The sequence below is a fragment of the Ruditapes philippinarum genome, unplaced genomic scaffold (assembly GCF_026571515.1).
Source record: "Ruditapes philippinarum isolate M1 unplaced genomic scaffold, ASM2657151v2 ctg14866_1_1_1_1, whole genome shotgun sequence".
Taxonomy (NCBI): domain Eukaryota; kingdom Metazoa; phylum Mollusca; class Bivalvia; order Venerida; family Veneridae; genus Ruditapes; species Ruditapes philippinarum.
This window is the reverse complement of record NW_026852617.1, coordinates 623-15,381: the sequence shown is the minus strand read 5'-3', so window position 1 is coordinate 15,381 and position 14,759 is coordinate 623. Positions and strand designations below refer to the sequence as shown.

The following is a 14,759-nucleotide window of genomic DNA, read 5'->3' as shown; positions in this document are numbered from 1 at the left end:
TAAATTCTTTAAAAATGATGAAATTTATTCAACATACCAGGATGAACATGTTGAAATAAAATCATAAATAATAGATAATGAGCACTGAACACTACAATACTTAAACCACTATAAGTCTATATTGCATTCATTGAAGTAAAAAGAAAAATGAGTTAGTTCTTTCTCTAAACTTTTATATACATTGCCACATATGCTTTAAGAATACTCTCTTAAAAAGTTCTCAAAATTTAACAATAAAATGATAAATAAATGCTTGAAAAAAATATTTTTTTCTAAAATTAAACCTCTTTAAACAATAACAATGTCACTTAGACACTTGAACTGGCTATTTGCAACAATCAAAAACAAGGGAGAGCAATTCAATTGAAGTGAAATTTTATAAACTTTAAGTTGGCTCCCTTGAAATAAAAGGCAATATTTGCTTTTTGGTTCTGTCAAAACATATAGTTTTGATTTGTTTGTTTTAAATATGTAAGAATAAACATCAATAAGAAAATGAAAAAAGTTATTTGTCAATTTGGTATTTTGAGACATTTTTTTTTATACAAAAATATTTTTCAAAAAATAATTTACCACATTAGAAAAATAAATTTCTGCTGCAACAATGCCAATAAAATAAATAAACTTTTATTTTTAATATTTATAAAGTCTGTAACAATATGTTATATCTTAATATTATAAATAGTTATATAAATTTCCAACACAACACTTCAATTTGTTTATTTTATGGAAAGAAATTGTGCATAGATATTACTGTTTCATCTCTCGTACCAAAAATGAACAACATCAACCACAAAGTATCCTTTAAAGGATGCATCTTCATGCCTAAAACATTTCAACAACAATAACAGTAGAATTACAGTTGTTATTTTTTTCAAAGTAATGTTGTAAAAGTTGGCTTTTTGTTTATAAAGTTAACAGTTAGTGACAATATGAATAACCCTTAAGGGCTGGAACTGAAAGTGACAAGCCATTGCAGCCATAATAATATAGGGCCAGAACAAAATTTCTCAGTGTACAACTTTATAAATTCTCTTTGAGAATTAGGTCTTTCACAGTGTTAAGCTTAAGCATGCCGGCATCAACTAATATAATAAAACCCTTGCTACCAGTGCAGACCAAGATCAGCTGGCAAATCCATGCCATCTGCCCATAGTCTGCACTGTTTGCTATTTCATCAGTACGTATACTGAAAATTTCCCTAAAATGATGAATGGTTTTGTCCAGAATAAAAGATGGACAAGTCTATTTATGATAATTAGCATGGTAGGGTTAAAAAAAAGATAAATTACAGCAATAAGGTAATAAACATAAGAAATGAACACATCAAGATATAAGCTGAATAACAACAATGCATTGCTGCTGATATATCTCTTTCTGACACCGTAATCACTGGGATAGTTGTTTCTATAAAAACTTTATCTGTCCGAACATGTAGACATTGATGAAATTTTATTTGATTCGATCGGAATGCAGGATTTATACATACGTAATACAGAGAGTCTGCTTCTAAATTGTTTAGTATAATGTCTGTTTCATACGGAGCTAAGAATTCTGGTTGAGGTCTGAACGAGCAGTGTTCCACCTTTACACAAGTGACCTCTCGTGACCAGTAGATCTGAGACCCAGCCGTGTACGGCCATTTTATAGCTACTGAGTTATGTGTGATGTCACTGACTGTCAAATTCATGTTTATTTCAACTGTACCCTGTGAATCTGAAAACTTTGGGAACTCAAAGCGAACTAAAGGATTAAAATGAAGATTAAAGACCTTCAATGACCCCAATCCCTCTAACATCTCTAGCGTCACAGTTGACAACTTGTTCCATGAGAGATCCAACTTCTTTAAATTCACTAAATCTCTGAATGTCCAATCTTCTATATAACTTATAGAATTGTTTGCCATTTTTGCAGACTGTAAAAATCTCATTCCTTCAAACACACCAGCTAAAAGTCTTGTTAAATAATTGTATTCAATATTTATCTCATATATATTTTCAGAAAAACTGTTAAATGCACGAATATGGATGTCAGTTAATTTGTTATGACTTACATCCAACACATTTATTTTCTTTGCACCAACAAACACTTCAGTATTAATTTCAGTCAAGTTGTTGCCACGGATATGAAGTTCTTCTAATCCAACACCAAGGAGCATCCTGCTGCCGAGAGTATTAATCTCATTATAACTCAGATCAAGCTTTGTCAGAGACCTCATGTTGTAGAAAACATCGCTGTGAATCGATTTTAATCTGTTACGTTTTAACACTAAAGTTTTTATCGAACTCCTTATAGGGTTGAAAATGAAACCTTCTAACTCACTGATGTTGTTTTCACTCATGTCTAGATAATGTAGAGAGGTAAGACCGGAAAATGAATGCATGGAAAGTACCGAGATATTGTTCCGACTCAGAATTAACGTTTGTAAACTGACTAGTTTTGTGAAGGCATACTGTGTTATCGTTTGGATTCCATTCTCTGACAAGTCTAAGTAACTCACTGTTTCAAAACTTTTTAACGTTCTATTTGAGACACTTGTGATTTTATTATGGTGAACATAAAATTTGTCAAGTTTTGGTGTGTTGACACATGCACACATTTCTATTGCACTAATATCATTATTGTACACATGAATTTCTTTCAGGAGTGGCATTTCTGTAAATGTCTGATTTTCTAGTCTTGATAATGCATTGTGATGAAGAAAAATCTTTTGAAGATTTTTCAAATGTCTGAAAACATTCTCAGATATATTTCTAATCTCATTATGACTAAGATCTATGTAAATCAAGGCAGAAAACTTTTTAAACACATTTGCTGGGATGAATGTCAAACTATTGTGACTCAGGTCTATATATATCGTCTCCGCTGGTATAGTACTCAGTACTGGAACCAAATCCTCGTCTGTCATGTTGCCATGGTCACAGTAGATGTACAATCTTTCAGCACATGTACACATGTCAGGGCAGACAACTCCATAAGCCATCCAGCAACTCAAGTAAAGCACCACAAGCCATAATGAGTTACATCCCTTGAATTTAACCATCCTTCATCTTATCTGGAAGAAAAATTACAAAACAATGAATAGTTGTTTAATTCAAATATGCATGCAGTGCCTATAATACAAAGGTAGGTATGTACATGTATATATTACAAGCAAGCATTTTAAATCTGTTATTTGCTGCCAGTTTCCACATAAAAAGGGAAAGAAATGCTGAGCATAAAAACCATAAGAGAATTGTGGAGGCACCTAGTATGAAGACACTCAACAAAAAACTGGCAACAAATGAAACATGGCAATAGTGGTTTGAAGAATTATTTTTCAAAAACATAAAATGATCTATCTGTTGTACTTTGTAATTATAAATACATTGTATGATACACTGTGTCTGTATTTGAGTTTATTTATACTCCCCACCGGTTGCCCATATGGGTGAGTCCTTCAGAAGAGTATTAATGATTTTAGATTTTTGGAGGATAGTGCAAGATACGGGTACAGAAAGATGTGTCAATTCCAGAAAGTTCTTCTGGTTGTTAAGTGTTCCAAGTGTTTAAGCACTCATACACGGGACCTCGATTTAAAGTCATATGAAAGACTGTTTAATAATTTTAGTTGGCCAGTCCTGGAATCCTCATAGTGTGTCATATACATGTATTGTAAATTTGTCTTTATAATTGTACATCAGTTATATCAAAGAAACAAAATATCAATAGTAAAAGATGGTACGGTATGTTGAATTAACATCCCTGTCCCCTCTTCTTTTTTTTGACAAAGAAAAAAAAAACACTGAGTTACCAAGATTATAGCAGAAGGAACTTAGGACATGTACAAATCTTATCTTGTCCTTTTTGTGTATAAATTTCTGTGGAAACTAGTGCTCCTTCCTAACAAAAGCAGTAAAAATTCTTTTTATTTTGACGGTATTTACATCTTTTTGTACCCCATTTTGAAAATGTATTGGGCGGTGTTTAGAGAATTTATGATATTTCTTTGCTATAAGAATATAAAAAAACTTTGTTAAATTAAAAACATTCTTTATGTCATTTTTATAATGCTTTTTTAAGTTATTTTCAAAATTTTATTCAAATAAAAACAAAAAAATGAAAATGTGTATAAATGAAATAATATATCAAATTATAAAGTTTTAAATTAATCACTTCTATTTTTTATTTCCTGTAACTTAAAATTGTAATGAATACAATAAAATTTGAAGTCAGAAATGATCATAATAAATTTGTTTAGCTCTTTAATAATAGTTTACTATCAAAATGTGAAAGCCAAGATTTAAATATGGTGGACACTTGGTCTGGCAGACGCCACTGAATTGTGGGTAAATTATCGTGTCACTTAACATATGAAATATGAATAGCGTATTCATAAATCAACATTAAGTAGGCAAGCCATGATAAAATCCTTCAAAAATATGATAGAAGCTCTTGGCAATTAAATCATTCAAAACATATTAAAACATATAAATCAATTTACAGATTTTCATCACAGCTTGGTATAAGATATTATATTTTTTTCCTGTTTTTGTATTTATAATGAAAATAACAACACAATTATTCATGTATAATAATGGATAAAAGATTCAGGCCATATCATCCCCTGTAACCATGTTTTATAGAAAAAAATCACTTAATAAATAACTTGCCATTTACTAGTAAATACACCAGTGATTACTATCAAAGTATGTTTTTCCCTCAAACTTTTGTTTCAATGTTTTTATTGAAGTAATGTTCAGAACTGATATTGCCATTATAATGGCAAAATTCTTACTATTTCTGACAGGAAATTATTTTACATCTGACTATACTTTGAGATATAGAGGCATTCACTGTGAGATATATAAAGTAACACATATGGATCTGCTATAATTACATCTGCATACCAGAAACTAAAAGAAATAATATATTATTACATCTGCATACCAGAAACTCAAATGTATTTGCCATTATTGCAGCTGCATACCAGAAACTCAAATGTATTTGCCATTACTGCAGCTGCATACCAGAAACTCAAATGTATTGGTAATGATTGCAGTTGCATACCAGAAACTCAAATGTATTGGTAATTATTGCAGTTGCATACCAGAAACTCAAATGAATCTGCCATTTTTACATCTGCATACCAGAAACTCAAATGTATTGGCAATTATTGAAGTTGCATACCAGAAACTAAAAGAAATATGCTTTTTGTAGCTGCATTTTTAGAAACATAAACAGACCTTCCATTATTAAAACTGCATACCAGAAACACAAAAATTATGTATCTGCCATTATTGCAGATGCAATATTATATGGATCTCAAATGTATCTGCTATTATTGAAGCTGTATACCAGAAACTCAAATGAACCTACTCCTATTGCAGCTGATCTGAAAGAGTGACTGTTGATGAATTATGTTAATCCCCATTAAAGATAATTTTATATTCAAACAATTTATAAATCAATCTAAATAAATTTGAACAATTAATCCTTTATTCCTTTTGATATACAGGCTTAAATCACCTTCAAATGAAATTCCTCCAAAATGAAAAATAGATATAACCCTTTAGGAGTGAGATCACATAGGATAATTATCATACCTAAATGGGAACAAAAAATTATGAAATATCACATTGCTGTTATAACCCACTTAAAATCAAATACTTTAACAGTTAATTCAAGATAACATTAATTAAAGCATTAAAAGAATATTATCATCAATTGATTTTAGAAATGAATAGATAAATTCTCCAGGAGCTCAAACCCATAATTTATACCTTATATGTTATAGACTCTACTTCAATAATCAATTCTATATGATATTTTATACAACACTTTTTCTCAATGATTCTCTACCCCCTACTTTGTGAATTTCTGACGTAAAATAAAGCCATTTTTTACAAATCAAATAGAATACAAATGTATAAGTATAATGCCCATGGTATGATGCAATATAAAAATTATACAATGTACTGTAGCATTGAAATTAACAGGAAGTGTTGAACAAAGTTAATTCCAAATTAAAATAATTTGATATCTGAGCACCATCCGCATCCCCTAGCATCCTTAATTAAATAGAACCTCCCTCCAACCTCCCCCCCCCCCTTCACCTATATCTCCCACACTTGTCCACCAAATAGAAAGGGCATTGCCATTTTATCCTTTTATACAAGTGAATTTTTCAAAATTAATACATTTACAGTACACAGTGTACCAATGATGACCACCTTTCAAAATTAATGAATATACATGAAGAAATTCAATTATTGTCCCGATTTAATCAGTGCTACAAATTGCCTGTTAAAGTCAGCTATTATCCGATAATTACATGTTATGTGCCAGGTATGTCAAGAATGAAACTGCTGAGATGCTAATTTATGTCATCTAATCCCTTTATCCACACTTTAAAAATAACACAGTCTTAAAAAAAAATTATTTGAGATTTTCAGACTGATATTTGAAAACTTAAGCCTAACAATTCTATCACTCTAGTTTTTTATTTGTTTGGGTCGTCAGACCAAACAAATAATGGTAGCGAAATTTCAGAGTCTAATGTTGTTAATTGCAAATGCCGAAAGTAGTCCACATTTTTGAAGCGGTTACTTTCCTTTTGTATGTACACTAAAGCCGAAAAATTCAGGGGAGATCACTGCGTAAAGATGGTCAAAGACAGGCGCATCAATTTTCAAGCAAAGTAATTCCCGAATGGTCGAAGATTTCTAATATTGTTTTATTGTATTTTCTGATCGAAAATAACTAAATACAAAGCGGACATTCAATCTCTGACACAGAAGTTAACGACAAACCTAACAACAAGTAGTTCTCAAAACAGCTTAAAACTAGCGATTTAAAAGAAAGAAATATTTTATTTTGTTACAGGTATCCAACAAATTTATATCCAACGCATTTAAAGTTAAACAATAGCGTTGGCTTATAGAATTGTCATTAAATGCACAATCACAAATTACGCCGATGAATATGATTTTATCAATGAAAATACTATTTATTACCGAATACTACACAAACCGAGTAGTGGAATATATAGACTCTACATGTCGGACTGTTTGGGCGAGAGGATTTTCGCTAATATATTTACTTCAATTTTAAACAACAGGTTTACCCTGAACAAAATACCTCGAAATTAATAAGGATTACAAACCCGAAATGCAATGAAAGTTCTAAATTTAGAATGACTTGATATTATTCAGACTTTCTGTGTATAACTTCTCCGTGGTACAGTGGTAACGCGCTCGCTAAGTGAGTGAGAGGTCTCGAGTTCGAATCCCAGTTGTGGAAACTTTTTTTTTTGTTAAATTCTTTTTTAAGTGTTTTTGTTAAGGAAGTAGCCATGATATGCAAGGATAAAGTGTGGCTGTCGTAAAAAATGAACATAAATGATTTTTTGATGCAACTCTAGTTATGCAGAATTCCGTATGTATCAAACTCTGGTGCCTTGCAAAATGAATTATAATACATAAAAATGAACCTATACAGGAAAATGCATACAGATATACAGTTGATTTAGATTGCAAAGATCAGAAAATACCACAGAACTTGCAGCCCTTTGATTCTTTATAAATATAAATGCTTATAGTAAGCTCCAGGATTATTTACATCTGTGTTAAACAACAGTTAAAGTCGTTACAAGCCCTAATTTAGAATAATATGGTTTTCTTCAGCCCGTTCACATATAAATTCACCGTGGCTGAAGGGTTTTCGGGCTCGCTTAGGAAGCGAGAGGTCTGGAGTTCAAATCCCAGTAAAGGTAACTCATTTTTTTTCAAATTGTTAAAGTCAAATAAACATTGGATTGAATATCAGTGTTGCAATTAGTCTTATAGCCAATTTACTACAATTAAAACGCTGGAAAGCATTGGTGGCACTATACATATAATCTCACAACCTGCACCTTTCTTACATTCTGAGACCCAAACAAATTCAGCGCCTTCTGTGCTTTGATTCAAAAGCTGTGTTATTTTTGGTGTCCTTTTACAGTTTCCTAAAAGTTACTCATTGGTCATATTTCTGAACCATCTTTAGTTTCTTTGGCGCTTTGGTAACGAGTAAAGTTATAGTTATAATTAGTATTTTCTAATTAGCAGTCAAAATACCAAATATCACAATTGATTTCATATTCAACAATATTATCATCAGATGATGTTCTAAATCCATTATTACAACATTTCTAAACTCATTTTGCACTTTCAATAGAAAGATAAAATAAAATAAAATATATAAAAAAAATCTTTTCTGAGGCATAATGTGCCTATAACGGAAAACGATGGTTACTAAATTTACTAAAAGCTGCTGTACAGAACACAAAAGAAAGTAGTATACAGTACCAAAAAAAAAAAAAAGAAGTGAAAAATATTGGAACACTTTTCACTCAAATCGAGCTAGAAATCGCACAAAATAATCAGTACTGTATTCAATATAATTCTAAGTATATTTTTTTATTTCCTTAGGCAAATTTTTCCATTAAAGTGCATCACTTGATCTGTATAAGAATGTTTTCAAATTTTATGGTTTTAGGCTTTTTGACCTCTGTGAAGCTGCTTCATGTAGCTTTATTTATTTGAAAAAAAAAAATCTAAGATAAAGACACATAAATTATTCAATTAAATAGAATATTAAAATCTGGTAACTTGCATGTAATTATCACTGAAATAGCTTACCTATTTCAATTAATTATTTATATAATTCCAAATATCAGAGGAAAAAAACTTCAAACTCCACTGTATAAGAGCATACTAAATTATTACAATTAGTAGAGTCGAAGCTAAACTTCACAAAATTCACAAATTCATAAATCAGATACTTGTTATAATTTACTTGCGATAATCTTTAAAAAGTAACTGATATGTATAATTATACATGATTACCACAAAAGTAATTGTAGGTATTTAAAATAGCATTATTTCACATACCAAAAGACCCCATACTTAGTATAAAAGTTTAACAATAATAAGGGAGAAAGCACTTCACCTTGTTAGCAAAATTTTCGTAAATTGATTTTGGCATTCCCGCAGTACCGTGTAAATGTAGGATATCTTAAAAATTAATATCTAAAATTTGATTTTTCAAACTGTTTAAACTGTAGATAACAATTACTTTAACGTCAATTACTACTGATAGGCCCGATAAAACATACTCGAAAGTGTTGATACGAGGTGCAGTATTGTCGCAGACAAAAAAAGTACTTACTATATTTGTCCTAATAATCTGTCATGTCGAAGTGGCTGCCAATCACAGCAATCGTATATAATCTGTAATAGCAAATAAACATGAGATGTTACAAGTGCAGTTAGTTGATTTAAAATATTAGATTACAAAGCACTAGAGAAAATTTTATCTGGAATTTTTTTTTTAGTTTTTGTTGTTTTTTTTTGTTGTTTATTTTTTGTGTTTGTGTATGTGTGTGTGTGTGTGTGACATTAAAAGTTGTCTTTTAGTCATGCTGATATTAAGTCATATGGCAACTTCCGAGATTCACTGACGGGGGGCCACTAAGCAGGTGTCCCTCAGGCATGTTTTCAAGCAATTAAACAGCCTCAAAAACCCTGTGTTACAGCTAGTAAGATTACTTTCTATTCATAAAGAATTCAATTTTTTAAGAATGGTAATATGTTAAGGCAACTCTTCAAAAGTTTCAGATTTGTTATACATATATTTGATTCTATGAAAGTCACCAAACAAGCAAACAAATAAATGTATGTAATTTTGAAAGATCTCCTTATAAAATGATATGAAACATGTGCCAAAATAAATATTGTTTTTTATTTATCATTTTTAAAGTCATATCAATGTTTGATAGCAAATTACGTTACAAAATACAAAAAAATCACAGCTGTAATGGTATTGGGTACCTGTAAGCTTTAATTTCTGTAAAAAAAAAAATAAATACATGTAAAACAAAATAAAAAGTTTGATTCCCAAAATTTATCAACAAGAAAACAACAACAGTATTTATAAAATATGAAGTCATACATGCCATGTCATAAAGCTCAAAATTTTGCACAATGCATTTATTTTTCCTACTTTATACCAACTATTACACACTGTTAAAGTCCATATATAATTTCCATATTTACATCTTTGCACTGCATTAGCTTTTGTTGTGTGCTTTATTGTTGTTATTTCTATTTCGTTTTTTTGTTGTTGTTTTTTTACCAAGAAAACATAACAATCATATTTGATACGTTACCATTGTCAAAATACATGTATTATCATAATGTCAAATGAAGCAATGTCCATATATATATATTTACATGACTTTGTAATTAAACTGTTCCCCCTGACTAACTTTTACATCGGTCATGTCGATGTAAGTTATAAAATATATTTACAACACCTGTATTCAAATAAGACAAAAATTTACGATTGTTCATGATATAAGTAAATTTAGTTGTAGATACACTTCATTTCTTGGCCGAGTTACTTCTTAAGTAAATCCATTAGATTATCTTCCATCCGAATAAAAATCAAAATATTTGGTTTATTGAAAAATCAATTAAAGTCCAATCAATTGGAATATTTGAATGAAATATTTTTTTCTACATACATAAAATCAGTTGGTTATTTGAAGGGGTACATAATGCGGGTAAATGTCCATTTATCTATTGCCATAAAAATAAGTTTAGAGACTTTGGGTTGAAAAGTAAATATAAATATTTGCCAAATCGTTGCATGGGGTATTAACAGATACATTCATGATGGAATTGAATATTTCACTAGGATAGTGTCACTTGTCAACGCATACCTTGGTATATAAATTATCTGTCACAAAATTTATTTTAATATGAATAGTTTTAATAAAACTTCATAAAAGACAAAAAGGAAAAAGGCCATATTTTCACTAAAAAACCAGCATCTATAGAAACTATAACAATTACTGTTTGGGATACAATAAACAACTTTTTAAAAGCTTCATATTATTACAAATATAGATTTATAATCACCATAAAAAGGACAGAGGAACATTTATCACCAACATTTGCTGCCAACCTATACCTTTTGACAGACTGGACTGGTTTACTACATGTAGAAATGATAGTATGTAGACATGACTGGTTTACTAATGGTTGTAATGGTGATATGCAGACTGGCCTGGTTTACTAAAGGGAGTAATGGCAGTATGCAGACTGACTTGTTTACTAAAGGTAGTAATGGTGGCATGCAAACTGACCTGGTTTACTTAAGGCAGTAATGGCAGTATGCAGACTGACTTGTTTACTTAAGGTAGTAATGGTGGCATGCAAACTGACCTGGTTTACTAAAGGTAGTAATGTCAGTATGTAGACTGGCCTTGTTTACTAAAGGTAGTAATGGTGGCATACAGACTGACCTGGTTTACTAAAGGTAGTAATGGCAGTATGCAGACATACTTGTATACTAAAGGTAGTAATGGTGGCATGCAAACTGACCTGGTTTACTAAAGGTAGTAATGGCAGTATGTAATCTGGCAGTGTTTACTAAAGGTAGTAATAGTGGCATACAGACTGACCTGGTTTACTAAAGGTAGTAATGGCAGTATGTAGACTGGCCTTGTTTACTAAAGGTAGTAATGGTGGCATGCAAACTGACCTGGTTTACTACAGGTAGTAATGGCAGTATGTAGACTGACTTGTATACTAAAGGTAGTAATGGTGGCATGCAAACTGACCTGGTTTACTAAAGGTAGTAATGGCAGTATGTAATCTGGCAGTGTTTACTAAAGGTAGTAATAGTGGCATACAGACTGACCTGGTTTAGTAAAGGTAGTAATGGCAGTATGAAGACTGGACTTGTTTACTAAAGGTAGTAATGGTGGCATGCAAACTGACCTGGCTTACTTAAGGTAGTAATGGCAGTATGCAGACTGACTTCTTTACTAAAGGTAGTAATGGTGGCATACAGACTTGCCTGGTTAACTAAAGATAGTAATGGCAGTATGTAGACTGACTTATTTACTAAAGGTAGTAATGGTGGTATGTGGACTGGCCTTGTTTATAACAGTATGCAGACTTGACTTGTTCACTAAAGGTAGTTACAATGGTGGCATGTAGACTGACCTGGTTAACTACAGGTTGTTATGACAGTATGCAGACTGTTCTTGTTTAATATAGGTAGAAATGGTGGAAATTACAGGCTGTCCTGATTCATTACTGGTAGCAATGGCAGCATACAGGTTAGCCTGATTCACAACAGGAATATTATTGATTGCTGGCTTGCCTGGTGACTGTTACTGGTATAGTAAATGTGGCATTAAGTCTTGCTTTATAATGGTGTAATGTTGTAATTCAGTCTTGACTGGTTCACTGCTGGTATAAATAATGGTATGCAGATTTCCATGGTTCATAACCTGGGTTTGATTCACAGATGTCACTTTAGTTGCGATTGATCATGAAATCCTTTCTAAGGTCATTCGCACTGTACCTCTGCTTTTGTTTGTAGAGCAGTAATCAGTTCCTTGTGAAACTGAAGGCTACTAACTGCTAGACACCCTGCCTAGGAACGATGGGGTGGCTGAACTGTGCTCTTGTAAATTCAATGTGGCTTACTGTCGTGACCCATGGTCAAAACTACCAACATCACCATAACCACCATGGTTCATTACTGGTTGTAATGATGACATGCAGGCAGATTTGCTACATTACTGCTGATCATTATAGAATACAATATGACCTGACCTTAGGTTTATAACTTGTCTTAATGACAGGATATAAACTGACCTGAATAATAATTAAATCCCGCTAAATGTCATAAATTTAACTTGTTCATATCTATATCTGGACACAAAAATTCACCATTTTTTACAGTAAATTGACTGAAAAGCAAAAATCTGGTAGCAGACGTAAATTCAGACAAAAGGGTTAAAGGTGGTTATGTATTTTGACAATTTATAGACAAAAAGACATATGCAAACTAAAGTTTGTCTGTACATGTACATTTTGTATTTTCCTTTTTAATGTAAAATGCAATCATCAACTTAAGTACCACTGTGTATAAGACTGTTGGATAGTTTATAAATCATAAACCACTTTATAAAAACAAAAAATTAATGGTAATAAAACACTTCAATACATGTTGATTTAGATTATCTTTATAAATTCAGAACTACTTTCTACCATCAAACTAAAATGTATTCTTACACTTGATAAACCAAAAGTAGAAAAGAAATGTTATCTTGGGCTATTTTTTTTCAAATAGCTTCAATTCAAATTGACAAATAGCATGTAAATGATTTATTACCCTAATCGTAATAAACTATGTACATCTACAGGGAGAAGAGCTCTAATTCTTCAGCAAGTATGAAACTCCTTTATGTTTTCCTAGCAGGTACATGTAAAGTGGTTACCCCACAAGTAGTACGAATGTTTGAGTAATTATTTTATGGTACTATTTCTTTTATATGTTATGATACATGTTTGTGAAGCTTTTCTTCATTAAAGATATTCTGCATGCTTGCTTACTTGTTTGTTTTGGATTTATCACCAGTTTGTCACACTACGTCAGCCCTGTCCTGACAATCAGTTACCAAAGAAGTGTACTCTGTGCACAGTCCTCAACTCAAAATGATTTTTTTATTTCAAATAGCAAAAGAAGTATTATCTTCAATCATAATACCATGTTAAACTTTTAGATATAATTATTATTTGGTCCCAATCTACAAATCCTAGGTATATAAACCATTTCATTGTCTATTTGCCATATGTTCAAACCATAAAAAACCAAGGTTCATAGAGTAATGCTTTGTCTATTGAGCTTATATTTCACACCACAAAACCAAGGTCAAAGACCTTATGCCTAATCTATTGAGCTTACATTTCACACCACAAAACCAAGGTCAAAGACCTTATGCCTAATCTATTGAGCTTACATTTCAAACCACAAAACCAAGGTCAAAGACCTTATGCCTTATCTATTGAGCTTACATATTTAACCACAAAACCAAGGTCAAAGACCTTATGCCTTGTCTATTGAGCTTACATTTCAAACCACAAAACCAAGGTCAAAGATATTGAGCTTACATTTCAGACCATAAAACCAAGGTCAAAGACAGTGTGCCTTGTTTATTGAGCTTACATTTCAAGTCAAAGACTTAATGTCTTGTCTTTTAATTGACTTTACATTTCAAGGTTACACCAAGGCAAACAGTGTACTCTTCAAATACATTTTGTAAAATCATTTTAATAGAAGATAAATTAGAATGTTCCTGTGATGTCTCTCGATATTTTCCTTTCATATTTAAGTTTAATAATTTATTCATATGTATTTTATCTTTAATCACACGAATTTCAAAGAAATGAAAAGAAAAGACAATTTTACACATGAGTCAAATTTTATGCTTAACTGTTTCAAACAAAGTGTGTCTTTCAGAAGGCTAGATGATTATATAGCTTGCCGCCACTCCTTTTTATTGTTTATATTGTTGGCTTTTAAGTCACGAAAGAAACTTTCCAGCTTTAATAGTGGAGGAAGACCTAAAGTGACCCTTAGTGCATCATTTCAGAAACTTGAAGTTGGCACCTGATAAGAACCATCAACCCCTTTGTAAGCTTGATGGACACCCCCTCAATAGAAATGAAAAGCTAACATGAAATAACTTACGTCAAACCAATTAAGGTCTGTTGTAAAAGGTATTAATATAATATTATATAGGGGCTTGTTTGGCTGAGTGGTTCGTTGATCTATGACTTTAAACCACTTGCCTCTCACTGCAGTGGGTTCAAAACTCACCAGGGACTTGGGTTCCTTTCATGTGAGGAAGCTATCCAGCTAGTTTATGGAACCAT

General features: G+C 31.6%; 1 protein-coding gene across 2 annotated transcripts; it reads right to left on the bottom strand.

Annotated features, from left to right (window-relative positions):
• Positions 1 to 290: 290 nt before the first annotated feature.
• Positions 291 to 9,362, bottom strand: LOC132719284 (protein artichoke-like). Of its 2 annotated transcripts, none has more exons than XM_060703043.1 (2): positions 9,190 to 9,362; positions 291 to 3,055 (listed from the first exon to the last, which is right to left on the bottom strand). In XM_060703043.1, the coding sequence occupies exon 2, from the start codon at positions 3,041 to 3,043 to the stop codon at positions 1,289 to 1,291; it is 1,755 nt and encodes a 584-aa protein (XP_060559026.1). In that variant the 5' UTR covers positions 3,044 to 3,055; positions 9,190 to 9,362; the 3' UTR covers positions 291 to 1,288. The 2 variants fall into 2 exon arrangements, with proteins under 2 accessions (XP_060559026.1, XP_060559034.1); XM_060703051.1 differs by lacking the exon at positions 9,190 to 9,362 and adding an exon at positions 8,661 to 9,108.
• Between the last annotated feature and the right edge of the window lie 5,397 nt (positions 9,363 to 14,759).

Excerpts from the sequence above, each read along its gene's own strand:
- LOC132719284 (XM_060703043.1), bottom strand. The coding sequence starts at position 3,043 with ATGGTTAAATTCAAGGGATGTAACTCATTATGGCTTGTGGTGCTTTAC.